Consider the following 13,144-nt stretch of genomic DNA (forward strand, 5'->3'; position numbering starts at 1 on the left):
ACGCTCAGTATGTCCTCAGACTGGTTTGTTTGTAAATAAGAAAAATTTTAAATATCCACCTTATTACCTGTTTGTAAAAAACAGACCTTGACGTAGATGTCATTCCTCCCTTGAGTTACGGGGGCCAAGTCTCACCATGATCCTTTGAGGATTTGTGACCCTTTGCCAAGCTGACTGAGTTATGGGTGAGGGCCGGGCCCCTGGGGACCTGCCCCAACCTGAGCTCTTACCAAGGAATTCATGCTCTGCTTCCCCCTCTGTGTAGCCATTATCACAAACCCTATGTGTCCATTTTTTTTGGTAGGTACATCTACCTTTTGGATTCCTCCACGTGGATTGAATATTGGCCTACAGTCACAACATGTCCATCGTGTCGAGCATTTTTAGCTAATTTGGATAAATTTGCTACAGACATCCTTTTAAATGGCTGTGAAAATGTCTGAGAAAATTCTGCAGTGTGTAGTTTTCACTTACGGACTCCTGTTGGTGAAGTTCCTCTTTTTTTCTTTTCTTTTTTTTTTAACATTCGCAGCTGGTCTTATTTGGAAAGCTCACTTTCCTTAGAATTAATGGCACTTGCTTTTATTAAAGGACAATTTTAAGAGCTGTAACTTTCTGAAATAACATGGCCTTAGGGGGGGCATGCAGACAGATCCTCCAAGTTTATTGGACACCAGGAGCAATAAACTGGAACACCTCCTAAAACCTACCACTCGGGAATGTTTGCTGGAACCAAAAGAATAGCCCCATTGAAATGGAGTATCTTACAAAAACATGGCCTTTGCTTGAAAGAAAATACCAAGGAACCAAACCTGATCATTAAAGCTTAATTCCGCTTTCAAAATGCTCTAAAAAGCATGTTATTTTATGCTAAGTCAGCTCTGAGCACACAAAGACAGCAAGAGGAGGAAGAGGCAGCAATAAAGAACTCTGACCCGAAAAGGCTTAACCTCAGAGCCCTGGCACACTGAGAAGGTAGGAGAGTTAGTCTTTGTCCCCCTGCCCCTCCACTGTCCCCTGCATACCCGTGACTGAGATCCCTCTACTCTCCTCCCTTCCTCTCCCTCCAGCACATATTCATTTCCCCAGGAACTTGCTCTTGCCAGTAATTGCTCTACCAGAAGGCAGGCCCCATGCAGGAACCTGGCAAAAAGAAACCAAGTAGGAGTCCAGAGACCTTTGCTCCAACCTCATCTCTCCTGGAGCCTCATGTAGAGTTTTACGAAAGGGGATTCAAGCCAGGAGCTTAATTTTTCAGTGGCATTTTGTAGCCCTTTAGCTCTTATAAAAGAGTTCTCACACATACCCTCATTTAATGTCTCAGAAATCTCACAGGGTGCCGGGATTGTTATTATCCCCATTTTTCAGATGCAGAAATTGAGGCTCAAAAGTGTGGAGCAATTTCCAATTCCAGGAAAAGGCAGAACCAGAGGTTGAATACCAGAGGCTCTTTCTGGATCTAGATACATCCCTTTGCTACCTTGCTCTACATCACATTGCTTGGTAGGTTTAATTATCTAAGACAAAGGCAGATGTCATTGGAGTTTCTTAGCCACCATACTGAACAACCAGATGGAAACATGAAGATAAACTCTGGATGTAGCTCAGAGATGGAGATGCATCTTCTTTTGAAGAACTCACATTTTACCAATTAGGTCAAACTATCTGAGGCTTTGCTGTGTGTCTTGTAAATACAGGAACACTAGCATTGCCCACATCCAGGAACTAAGGATTATTTCCATTGTAATGTTGTTTGTTTTTTGTTGTTGATGTCAAAGCTCTTGTTGTAGGCACTCCCTTGGCAAAATAACCAACATGTCCATGATGCCCAAACTCTGTCAGTGAGAAGGGAGGGGTCTCCTCCAGCACAGGCTTGGTAATGTCTCCTGTCACCTTGCTGAATGCAAGTGGAGGAAACCACTGGAGCTACTTCTGAAGTGAGAGAGTCTCCCCCTGAGTACGGTGACAAATAGGTCACAGTAGTCTCAATAAACCAGCTGAGTTGCCAGGACCAAAGCAGGTCTGGCACTATTTAAAATCTCTCCCATGTCCTCCTCAGCTGACTCCTGTGCCTATTTCCTTAGTCAGGCTTGGTGACCCCCAGAAATAAGCTGGCTCCTATTCAGTGTCACAGTTCAACTCATTTGTGCCCTTGCAATGATTTCCGTCATCACATAGTAATGTGGCTTCCATCATCATGATAGTGTGTGGCTTCTTGAATACACTGCAGGCTCTCTGTGGATGAAATCTGACTCCAGTTCACCCTTAGCTCCTGTGCCTGGTACAATGCCAAGCACATTATAAGGCCCCGGTGAGTGCGTGTGGATTACCCCACTGAGAGTGACGAATCAGAAGACTCAAGTTCTAGATTTAGCTTTGCCCCTTAATTGGCAATGGTTTGGAACAAGCCCCTTAATCTCTTTGACGACCTTTAAAGCAATAGAGTTGAATACTCTTATATCTCTTTTACCATAGCCTAAGAAGACATTTTATAATTTTATGGTGTGAAACATAAAACAAAACCAAACGTTTGTAAGAGTACAACCATTGGATTATGCCTTTCTGCAAGTGTGAGCTCAGAGAAGGCAGCTTAAAGAGCTGCGAGAGCTTCCTGGGGAAAGACAGTGGGCTTTGGGGAGGCAGGTGGGCAGGAAGGCCTTTCTGGTGGGGAGGAAAGCATAGGCAGGTTACCACTGAGCACTGTCAACATTATCTTAGGAAAGACGGATGAATGTTTTATAGCTCTATGTTTGTGCAATAGCTATATGTGTAATCTAATGGCTCTATATTTGATAGCTTTATGTTTAATAACTTTACATTTAATAGCTATATGTTTATTGTAATATGTATTAGGAAAATTGAACAAGCATATCAAGGCCATGATATAAAATTTTCTTTGAAAATAAATTTATTGGTCAGACAGTAAGTCTATTTAAGGAAGAGTATTAAGCAAATAAAAACTATAGATTGCTCTCAGGACAAAAACTCAGGTTGACATCCAAATAATTAGAAAAACTCCATCTTAAGGAAATACATGGAGTTAATGACTATGAGCCACAGCTGAGCAAGGCACCCTCACTCCCTATTTCTCAGTGAAGCACCCTGGACCAAAGTCACTCAGTCCCTCTTTCTAGCCCTGTGATAGCTATTCAGCAACATCCAATAAATGTGTTGATTCTCAAATGTAGGCCAAGCCCACTTCTAGGTGAGTGGAACCAAGAGCCCTGCCTTTGTAAAACTTAGATTCCAACTAAGGAGAAATGCAGTGTATCAGTCAGGGTTTTACTAGAGAAACAGATATAACACAAGATATACAACTGTATAAGAAATTATAAGATCGGTTTATGATGGTCAGCCACAGAGTTAGATGAGCAAGAGCACACAGAGGTGTCTGCACACTGGAGACTGAAGATTTCAGTCCAAGGTCTGGAGTTCACTGCAGTGTCTTATCCAAGTTCCCATCAGGAGGCTGATGGGTCTGCGACAGAAGGTTGACAAGTCTATGATGGAAGGTTGAAGGATCCAAGGCAGAAGCAGAAGAGTCTGTGCTAGAAGCCCGGAGGTGACGTCCAACCTGATGGCAAAGACTGGAGCTCCTCTGAAGAACGGAAAACTGTCCATCCTTCCTCATTTCCCTTTTATACCATCCAGGCAACAAGCCACCCTAGGGCGGGTCCTCTACACCCTAGGTTGTAAAATTGCTGAGCTGATTTAGTTAAGCTTCTAAACTTCTCAAGCTGACACAATCAATCAGCTACTACATACAGTAAACAATAAACAGAATAACTAAGGAATGTATCTTGAATGTTAAAAAGTGATAAGATCTAATGGGGGGATATGAATGGTCAGGGGAGTGCTTGCAGTTTTAAGTGGGGTGGTCAGGTCAGGGTGGACTTCAGTGGGAAGGAAGATTTGAGCAGATGTTGAAGGATATGAAAGAGTGAGCCGTGTGGCTAGCTAGGGGAGGAATGTCACAGGCATTCCTGAGTACCAAGGCCCACGCCTAAAGCAGGAGCATGCTGGGATGCCACAGGGAAAGCAGAGTAGCTGGGGAACAAGTGTAGAGGAAGTAGGAACCACTGCAAGGTTTTGGACAGAGGCGTAGCATGGACTCTCTAACCTTGTTAAAGGGTTGTCCTAGCTGCTATGCTGAAATAAAGCAAGAGCAGAAGTAAAGAGACCCATTAGGAGGCAAGGCATCATGGTGCCTCAGGCAAGAGTGGTACCACAGCAGTGGCAAATATTGAAAAGCAGTTGAATGCTGGATACATTTTAAAAGTAGATTCGCCTGAATTCTCTGATCTGCTAGAAATAAGTATAAGGGAAAGAGTCAGCATGAGACCAAAGCTTTTGGCTGGAGCAACTGGAAGAATGGCATTGCCATTGACCAAGGAAGGGTGCAGATTGGACAGATTGCAGAGAGGCGGGGGTTAGTTCAGTTTGGGTGTGTTGTGTTTTAGGACAGATTTATGACACATTCAAGCGAAGGAGTCCAGAGGCAACTGCTTATGTAGCTTTGAATTCAAGAGAGAGATGTGAGCTAAAAATATAAATCTGAAAGTCATTGGCATATTGAAACCCCTAGGCTGGATAAGCTCACTAAGGATGTAAATACAGAGAGAAGGAGGAAAAAAGACCTTTGGAGGATAGACCTTTGGAGCATCCCAATATTAATTCATTGGAGAAGAGAGATGGCAGATCCACTGAGTGAGGAGACAAGCTAAGAGACTGGGGTATCCTTCAAGGCAAATAAAACATGGGCTTTTAGGAGGAAAAGAGTTGACTTGTATGAAATGCTGCTGAAAGATGCAGATGTGGCTACTAAGTGCCAGTGACTTTGACAAAAACACTTTAGGTAAAAGAGTGAAATAAAAGCCTGATTGAAGTCAATTTTAAAGGAGTGGAAAAGACAGGATTTAGAGACAATGCATACAATTCTTTCAAGATCTTTTGCTACAAAAGGGAGCAAAGAACTGGGTTTGGAAAGCAGAATTAAGAAAAGGTTAAGAGATGGAAGAAATAACACATTTCTGTGTGGAAGGGGTGATCCAGAAGAATAAATCATTGTCATTGCAAGAAAAGAAAGGAAGCTTGCTAGAGGGATGTCCTGGAGAGGTTAGAATAGGTGAGATCTGGAACACGAGTGGAGGCGGGACTTTAATAAAGGCATTGCCAGCTCATCTGTGCCAGGGTTTGGCAGACTTCTATAAAGGGCAATGCGTTAAAATATCTGTGAACAGCTTAGACTTTGAAGGTCAGATGGTCTATGTTACAACTGCACAACTGACACACTGTAGCACAAACGACGCTGTAGATAGTACATAAAGGAATAGACATGGACACGGCAGGCTGGGTTTAGCCCTTGGGCAGCAATGTTCCCATTCATGTTCCACGGCAATAGGGAGGGAGTCAGAGCACGGGGCAGATGCCGGTAGGTGGGGAGATGTCTGGAGAGCCTGGGAATTCTTTTCTCAGGGAGAAAGATCCCCACCTGAGATGGGAGAGATTGGAGGCAGAAGGGAAGGTGGCAGAGGTAAGACAGTTGTATAGAAGAGACAGAAATTGAGTGGACTGAGGATTTGTAATATAACCACCTGTCAAAGGCTCACTTGAGCTTTCTAGTAATTAACCTGAAGAAGGACTAGTCAGCATGGGTTATGGGATTTTCTCCAGTTACATTCAGACCCTTTTCAGGATGTGATGAAACCTGTAGACTTGTCAATTCCCTTCAGTCAAGATAACCAGGAGCAAAGTTCATTTTGTTGACTGCAACCATAAGACGGAGACCATACACCACTGGGACCATGAGTCTTCTAGGTGAGAGGGTACTAGGAAGGACAGAAGATTTGGGCTTGTGGGAAATTATTCTGAGGAACATTCAAGGCAGTGGACCTTGGCCCTGGGTTGGATGCTGTTAAGACATAGAGGAGGTGACTGATCCTACTATAGGGAACCTTGATTCTTTTCTAGCTGGGAAAAAAGAAGCAGCACTCACATTAGCTAGGAAGGGAGAATGTCTGGTTATTTTTGTGGCTTCAACAATGTTCTTGTTTTTATTCTGATCAAACATGATTATGGAGTAGTCTGTCTTTTTTTTGGTCTTGATCCATTTTGTCTGATTTTGGGGTTCTGTGACATCAGACACAAACACCACAGCCCAACCTCCAGCAGCAGGCTGGCTCCTAGAGACCCCACGGCTGACCTCCAGTGTCAAGAGCTGCTCTTTTCTCTCCCAGATCCCTTTCTCCAGGAAAGCACACAGCCACACACCAAGCACACATATGCACCTTACTTCAGAGGCTCCCTGAAAGTCCACGCAGGGACCTCAGGATTGAAAATACCTGTCATGAGGCCCAGGAATTAGCAACCACAACTGGGAGGTCTTAAAGCCAGCCTGGATTATTTCAATGGCGCTTCCCTTATTCCTGAAAAGACATAAAGTCTATATGTTCAATGTGATATGAGAAATGCATCACAAGAGCTGTGATCTTTTACTTTGATTAGGAGAGTAAAATATTCCTTTGTGCCTTAAAATGGAAAGAAAAGAGGGAGGGAAAGAGAAAGGGCAGAACAAAGAAGAGAGAGAAAAGAAAGAGAAGAAAGGAAGGGGGAAAGGAAGGAGAAAGATGGAGGATTTGGTTTTAAGACAAGATGAGAATTCTGTTTCTGAGAACCTTCTGGAACCTTCTCAGCTGGCAGGTTCACCATCCTCACAGACGTGTTGGCAGAAACAGATCTAGTCCTTGGAACGCAGTACCGCTCCTTCACTGTTTCCATCATTATAATCAGATATGTGTGTTACTTACACTGTTGTGGATTATATAGCTAACATGTCTCAACCAGAAAAGACCCAGACTTCATCTCATCCAATCCCTTCAGTTTCACCTGAGAAAATGGAGGCCCTGAGGAGCCACTTGTGTGCAGTTCTGGTGCTTTAGGTAAAGGGAGAGAACACAGCCCAGGCCCCCTGACTCTCAGCCCAGTGTGCTTTTTGCTACAGGCAGAAGTTATGGAGAAACAGATCAGGGCTCCCTGTGAAGCACATTCTTATACCACAAACAGTGGAAAGATAGAGTAGGGCTCTCTGAGAGAGGCCAAGTTCCCCGGTGCCAGGGACACCTAACCCAAGGCTCCACCTCCCGTGAATGTGGTGGGCCGATTCAAGGTGGGAGGCTGGCCCTGATAAGAGTCCAGTGTTCCTTCAGCTATGAGAAACCACTGAGAGTCTACCGAAAACTGATCATCTACTTAATTCTTTAAGTGTCAGTTTTCACATCTGAAAAATGGAAGTATAACGATTCCCAAGTCAGAAGATTTCTTTGAGCCTTAAATAAAATAATACAGATAATGCTTGTAAAATGATTAGCACAGTACCTGGCACAAGAAAAATAACCTGTGGTTGGCTAATTATATGTCCCCAGCACACCACATATGATAAGTTAGAATTTCTTTTCCTTATGAACATCCTACTTTGAATCCTAAAATACCGACATTTAACGAGGCCCTGGAGGTCATCCTCCTCCCCAGTACACAGATCAGGAACAGGTCCCATGAGCAGCAAGGATTGTCGAGCGTTTCAGTGCAAACTGGGCCAGATGCACAGCACAGGGCTCCTCTTCCAGGGTTGGCAGCTGGTTGTCCCCTCCCACCAGCTGGGCGGGGCCACTGCTTGCAGACAAGCAGAGACCAGGGCCTGGGCAGGTAGGGGACATCCAGGGCTAGCATTTCTAACAGTTGAAATGAGAGAAATCGGAAGTGTCTGATAAGAGAAGGCAGAGTTTTTTGTTTGGCTGATGTTTGGGGTGTGTGTGTGTGTGTGTGTGTGTGTATGTTAGGGATGGCAGTGTAGGTAGAAGAGGGTTGAAACTGAGACAAGAGAAATTGGAGCTGAGGAACGGATTGCTTGACTTAATATTTTTTCCAGAGTCTTTTGGAAATTAGAGCCAGGAATGGACAGTAGTTCTCTGAGAGCCAAGGAAGAAGAGAAGGGAGATGTGCTCAGAGTTCAAGGAGAACACAGAATGGTCTCCTGGGTCTGTTGGGACCTGGAGGCAGTGTCTGTCATCATTCACCCTCTTCTTGTCACCTTCTTTCACCTCTAAAGTCAAAACAAAAGGCCAAATAGTAGTCTGTTTGTTCATTAAATTAAATGCTAGGTGTGGAAGTTAAAATGGACCGTTGGTTTGGCTACCATGGGGGGTGGGGCAGACACAGACATACAGACAGACAGACAGACAGACAGACAATGACAGAGAAAGGCATTCTTTCTGCTGTGGGAAAATGACATGGTGAAGAGGTAAGATGCGGAACCATCAGACAGAAGGGCTGTATTCCTGGCCGGAAGCCCAGTGTTTAGGGAGCCAGAGTTTATATCTCTGGAACTCTGCTTAACAGTGTGGAGCTGCCCTGGATTTTGGAAAGTTCCTGAGCCTGCTTAAGCCTCCGTACGTCCCTCTATAAAGTGGGAGTGGGTCACAGCCCTGAGGCCTGGAAGGATTGCTCAGTTGGCCTGGCTCTCAGAGCGCTCTGTGCCTCATTCTCTTTCGGAAAGCAGGTCATAGTTTTCTCCCAGCCTAACTTATAGATCTGATGCAAGGATGAAATAAGATCAAAGAAGTGAAGAACCTGCAAACTGGGAAGTTTTGAGCACAGGTGTTCATAGCATTAATAACCACAACCATCTTTGTGCATGGTCTTAAAAGCTTAGAGAAAGGCCACTATCTAAAGAAACAACAGCAATAACCTCTCCAAGGCCTGCAGCTTCCCTGTTAACACTTCTTCTTTGGGCCTGGGGGCCGCCACCCTCAGTGCAGTGGTCAGCAAAGGAGGCACCCTGCTGCTGCATCCACATCACCCAGGAGCCTGCTAAAAATAGATTCTCAAAGGAAGGTACAAGGGAAGATGACATAGCCAATGTGAGACATATGCAAATACGGAAGTGACACAGTGAAAGCCATTGATTGCATAATTCGTATGTGGTAATAAAAACACTTCTTAAAAAGAAATGCAGGTTTTCAGCCCCCACCCCCAGAAAGCCCAGAAACTTATATTTTAACAAGATGTCCAGGAAAATTCTAGTCACGTCAAGATTTCAGTGGCGTTGTTTCAGAGCTTGTGAAAATGCAGGTTCTGCTCCAAGTCCTACTCTGTGTCCTGGATGCCAACCCTTCACCACCTCCCAATTGGACATCTGGGACCTTGCTGGGGCCCTGCTGAGCTGAAAACCAGGTGCACCTGTCAACTCTTCTACTCACCCACATCTGAGTCCCACCCTCAGCCCCGCTGTGTGGGCGGGGCTTTGAGCCAGGCTGTCACCGCTGCCCCTCCTGCCAGACTGGCAGAGTTTGTTGATTGTTGCCCAGGCAACAGCTGCTGGTTCCCTGCCTCCAACTTCCGGCCCGTGTCCTCCCTCCTCCCTCCCTTCCTCCCTTTTCCACTTGCCAGAAATCACTGCCTTGGCACCAATGATTCAACAGGTCACCTAAGGAATAAAAACTAGTCTTATCTCTTGACAAAGCAATTTGGCAATACATTTTAAAAGCCAAAATATGTTTATATCTCTTGATCCAATAATCTCCTCCTGTTGAATTATTTCTATAAATCCCCCAAAGGAAAAGAAATAGTTCAGACACAAAGCTCTTCTGTAAAGAATTATTCACTCAATAAATATTTATTGAGCACCTCCTACATCCAGACACTGTTCTAGATGGTGTGTATAATTAAGGTCTCTGCTTTCTTGGAGATTCTAACTGTAGGAGTAGAAAAAGTTAGTACCTATATACATTTTTAAAATAATTTTTTAAAAATAAATATTTTTAAGTAATTTTTTAAATTCTTTGCAGAGAACTAAAATAAAGATCTGTGAAAGAGAATAACTGGCTGGCTGCTCTAGATTGAGTGGTCAGGGAAGGTCTATCAAATACTACCAGGAAAAGTGACATTTAAGCTGAGATTCTCATTACAAGAGTGAGCTGATTTTTGAGCCCAAGAGAGAGCATCGCAGAAGACAGGCTGGCGAAGCTCGACACCCAGTAGCCCAGGCAAGGCAAGAAGGCTGGTGTGACTGGGTCAAAGAAGCAAGTGATGGAGCTTGGTATGGTGGCGCACGCTTGTAATTCCAGCAACCTGGGAGGCTGAGACAGGAGGACTGCAAGTTTGAAGTTAGCCTGGGCAAGTTAGTGAGACAAACTAGTGCATCCCAGTAAGAAGTGATAGTAGCTTCCATAGGATAATAGAAATGGAGACGAAGAAAAATGGATGTGTTCAGGATACTTTTGGAAGTGAGGCTGAAAAGATGTGCTGAAGGAATTGGGATGGGGTGATAAAGGCAGGAGAATCATGGGTTATGCGTGGGTTCTTGGCTTGAGCTTCTATCAGCGCCACTTAAACAGCTGGAGAAGACCAGAGAAGGGACAGAAGCAGGGACATGAGGGAAGAAGCTCTTATGGGTTGAACTGTGCCCCCGCCTCAAAAAAATTATATTGGAATTCTAGCCCACGCTACTGCGTAATGTGACTTCATGTGAAAATAAAATTACTGTAGATGTAATTAGCTAAAGTAAGGTAAGGTCATCCTGGAATGGGGTGCACCCTTAAATCCACTGGGACTTGTGTCCTAAGAAGAAGAGGGAACTTTGGACACAGAGGCAGAGTCACACAAAGCAAACACAGACACTGGAGAGCGGACAGCCACATAAAACAGAGGCGGAAATCAGAGTGACGTGTCTACGAGCCAGGGAATGCCGAGAAGTGCCGCCCGTCACTGAAGCGAGGAGAGACGCAGGGAACGGGCCCTCCATGGTCCGTAGAAGGAATCAGTCCTGCTGGCATTTTGATTTCAGGCGTCTCACCTCCAGAACTGTGAAAGAATAAATCTCCGTTGTTTCAAACCACACAGTTTTTGTGGTAAAATAATACAGGGGAGGATAAAGCTTTGTGTGGGAGCCTTGTTACATTTGAGAAGACTTAGATACGCTGGTGGAGATATTAAGTAACTGGATATGTAAATCTAGAATTATGGTATACAAAGTAATGCCCTGCAGTTTATTGAGTACTTTAGGTTATATATAAAAATGTGACATATAAAGTGATATCCTACAAGGGGGAGATGATTATATAAAATGACGGAACATACATCCCATGAAATATTATGCCACCTCTTAAAAGAACCGTGGTAAAGCCAGTGGCTGCCACAATAAATATAAAGTGGCTGAGAAGCGGGTGTTAAACTGCTCCAAGCCTTCCGGATGGCCTGGGATGAATCGCATGTTACTACCCCGCAGGTTATACTTTTCAGTGTATTTGTAGCACGAAGCAAGGCAAGTGGACACAAGGCTGAGTTGCAAAGTATTGAGATGCCAGAACAAAGAAGCAATCAGCACAGAAATAGAACTAGACAAGGTAGACTTTCTAGAAGAGCTGACCTTTCAAAAAGCAGCACACGGCCCGGGGTAGGTACTTACCATGGGCCAGACATTATCAGCACACCAAAGGCAGATCAGTACAGACTCTGAGAAGCACTCTCTGGGAACACACCTGTGCTGGGGCTTTTACCACACAAACTTCTGATTGCTTGTCTGGGTCCCCCCAGCGCTCTGTGAGCCTCCTCAGGACAGGGCTCCTGGCTTGTCCCTCCCTGTTTCCTAAGCACAAGATCTTGTGCAGGTATGTATAAATTAAAGTCTGTGACACTCACTGGAACATCAGAATCAGAACCTGACTGTCATACAAGAACTTGCAACAGAGACACATTGATGCCGGTCCTTCAGCTGAGGACCAGGAGAGGTGGGGCTAAGGCCTGAAGCACAGCTGAGCTCCCGGGTGACGGTTAAGAGGCTTCGTCTGGGGTGAGCACAGACTCTTAATTGAATGGAAAAAGTGATGGAAGCAAACTCCCCCAGCTGGAAAATATAACAGAAGCAGAGAGCCTGTTTTACAATAGCAAGTAGCATTTCTACATTGATTACATAAGATTCACTGTGTACATTCCTAAGTCAACATTACTGTGTCTTCTAACCCCCTAGAGAAACATATTCAGAGAGAAGAGAGAGAAGTCCTTTCTCTGCTGTTTCATGAAGACTCAAGCCTCTTCTGACTCTTGTGATCACTCTTAGGCAGAAAAAAGTCCTGTGATCACATCAATTACTGAATAATTCTAGGCACAAATTAGACGTTCAATCCCACACAACAGCACTATTGTAAAGCAGATTCAAAATCCAGCCTTCTCGGGGCTGAGGGTGTAGCTCAGTGGCAGAGCGCTTGCCTTGCCTGTGTGAGGCCTGGATTCCACCCTTAGCACCGCAAAGAAGGAAAAGACTGTCAACTGGGCTTGCTGCAGGCAGGACTCCTAAAGCTGGGATGAGATATGGGCAGTGACTTCTCTCCCCAGACCTCCCTCTTGCGTTTTCTAACTGCGATGTCTTCTTTTTCCAACTGTGGCAATACATATAAAGTGCATAACATGAAATGTGCAGTCTAACCACTCCAAAGTGCACAGGTCAGCAGCGTGAGGTATCTCAGTGCTGTGAACACCACCTGTGACTTCTGTCCTGTCTGGGACCAGAGAGACGCAGTAGGGAGGAGAGGTGGAAGAAAGGGAGCAGGAGGGCTCTTACTTGACCAAAACTATTGTAAGATGGTTTCAAAGGGTCTAAAGCTGACTCTCGAGCGGGCACACTCGTGGATTTTTAGGCACTTTCCTCATCTCCAAGGGCCTCTCATCGCCACACAGCACTGCACTACCCTCTGTCCTTTTGCTCATTCCGTCTGCAGCCCTGGGAACCCAGTGGAACCTTCCATTTGCTCCCCTGTAGGACAAACCTAGGGGCCTTCACACCACATGTTCTTGTGCGTGGCCCACTTCCGTCCGCAGGAATGGCATACTTTGCCCAAACAGCTTTGGGAGTTCAAACTAATCCCAGCAGAGCCAGCTCTCCTTTGTCTTGGTTGCCTAAGGCAGTGCTCATCTACCATTCTTTGAATTTTTCAGGACACTGTCAGGTGCTACAGAGAGTCCAGCTTGTCTCTCCTCCTTAAGCTAGCATTGCCATGTATTAAGATCTCCAAGTCACCTCCACGAAGGAAGAGGATGATCACCAACTCTCTGCGGCAAAACCTTCCTTCAACCTGGCCTTCTAGTGACAGGG

The 13,144-nt window shown here is 45.0% G+C and overlaps 1 protein-coding gene and 1 long non-coding RNA gene across 3 annotated transcripts in view; one reads left to right on the top strand and one right to left on the bottom strand.

Moving 5' to 3' along the window:
* The window catches only part of LOC102021665 (complement C5), a 97,395-nt gene extending 96,551 nt beyond the window's left edge, over nucleotides 1-844 (top strand). The window contains exon 41 of the mRNA XM_005382580.1: nucleotides 305-844. Coding sequence (XP_005382637.1) covers nucleotides 305-443 — 139 coding nt within the window. The 3' untranslated portion in view covers nucleotides 444-844. The remainder of the gene's footprint in view (nucleotides 1-304) is intronic.
* The window catches only part of LOC102021242, a 63,237-nt gene extending 53,904 nt beyond the window's left edge, over nucleotides 1-9,333 (bottom strand). The window contains exon 1 of one of the 2 annotated variants that reach the window (XR_001233597.1): nucleotides 9,255-9,327. This is a non-coding gene — a long non-coding RNA (uncharacterized LOC102021242). Of the gene's footprint in view, nucleotides 1-9,254 lie in introns of both variants that reach the window. The other variant, XR_260612.1, reaches the window with a different exon arrangement.
* Nucleotides 9,334-13,144: the final 3,811 nt, after the last annotated feature.

This window comes from Chinchilla lanigera, unplaced genomic scaffold (genome assembly GCF_000276665.1).
Source record: "Chinchilla lanigera isolate Chin_1 unplaced genomic scaffold, ChiLan1.0 scaffold00018, whole genome shotgun sequence".
In the NCBI taxonomy this organism is placed as follows: Eukaryota; Metazoa; Chordata; class Mammalia; order Rodentia; family Chinchillidae; genus Chinchilla; species Chinchilla lanigera.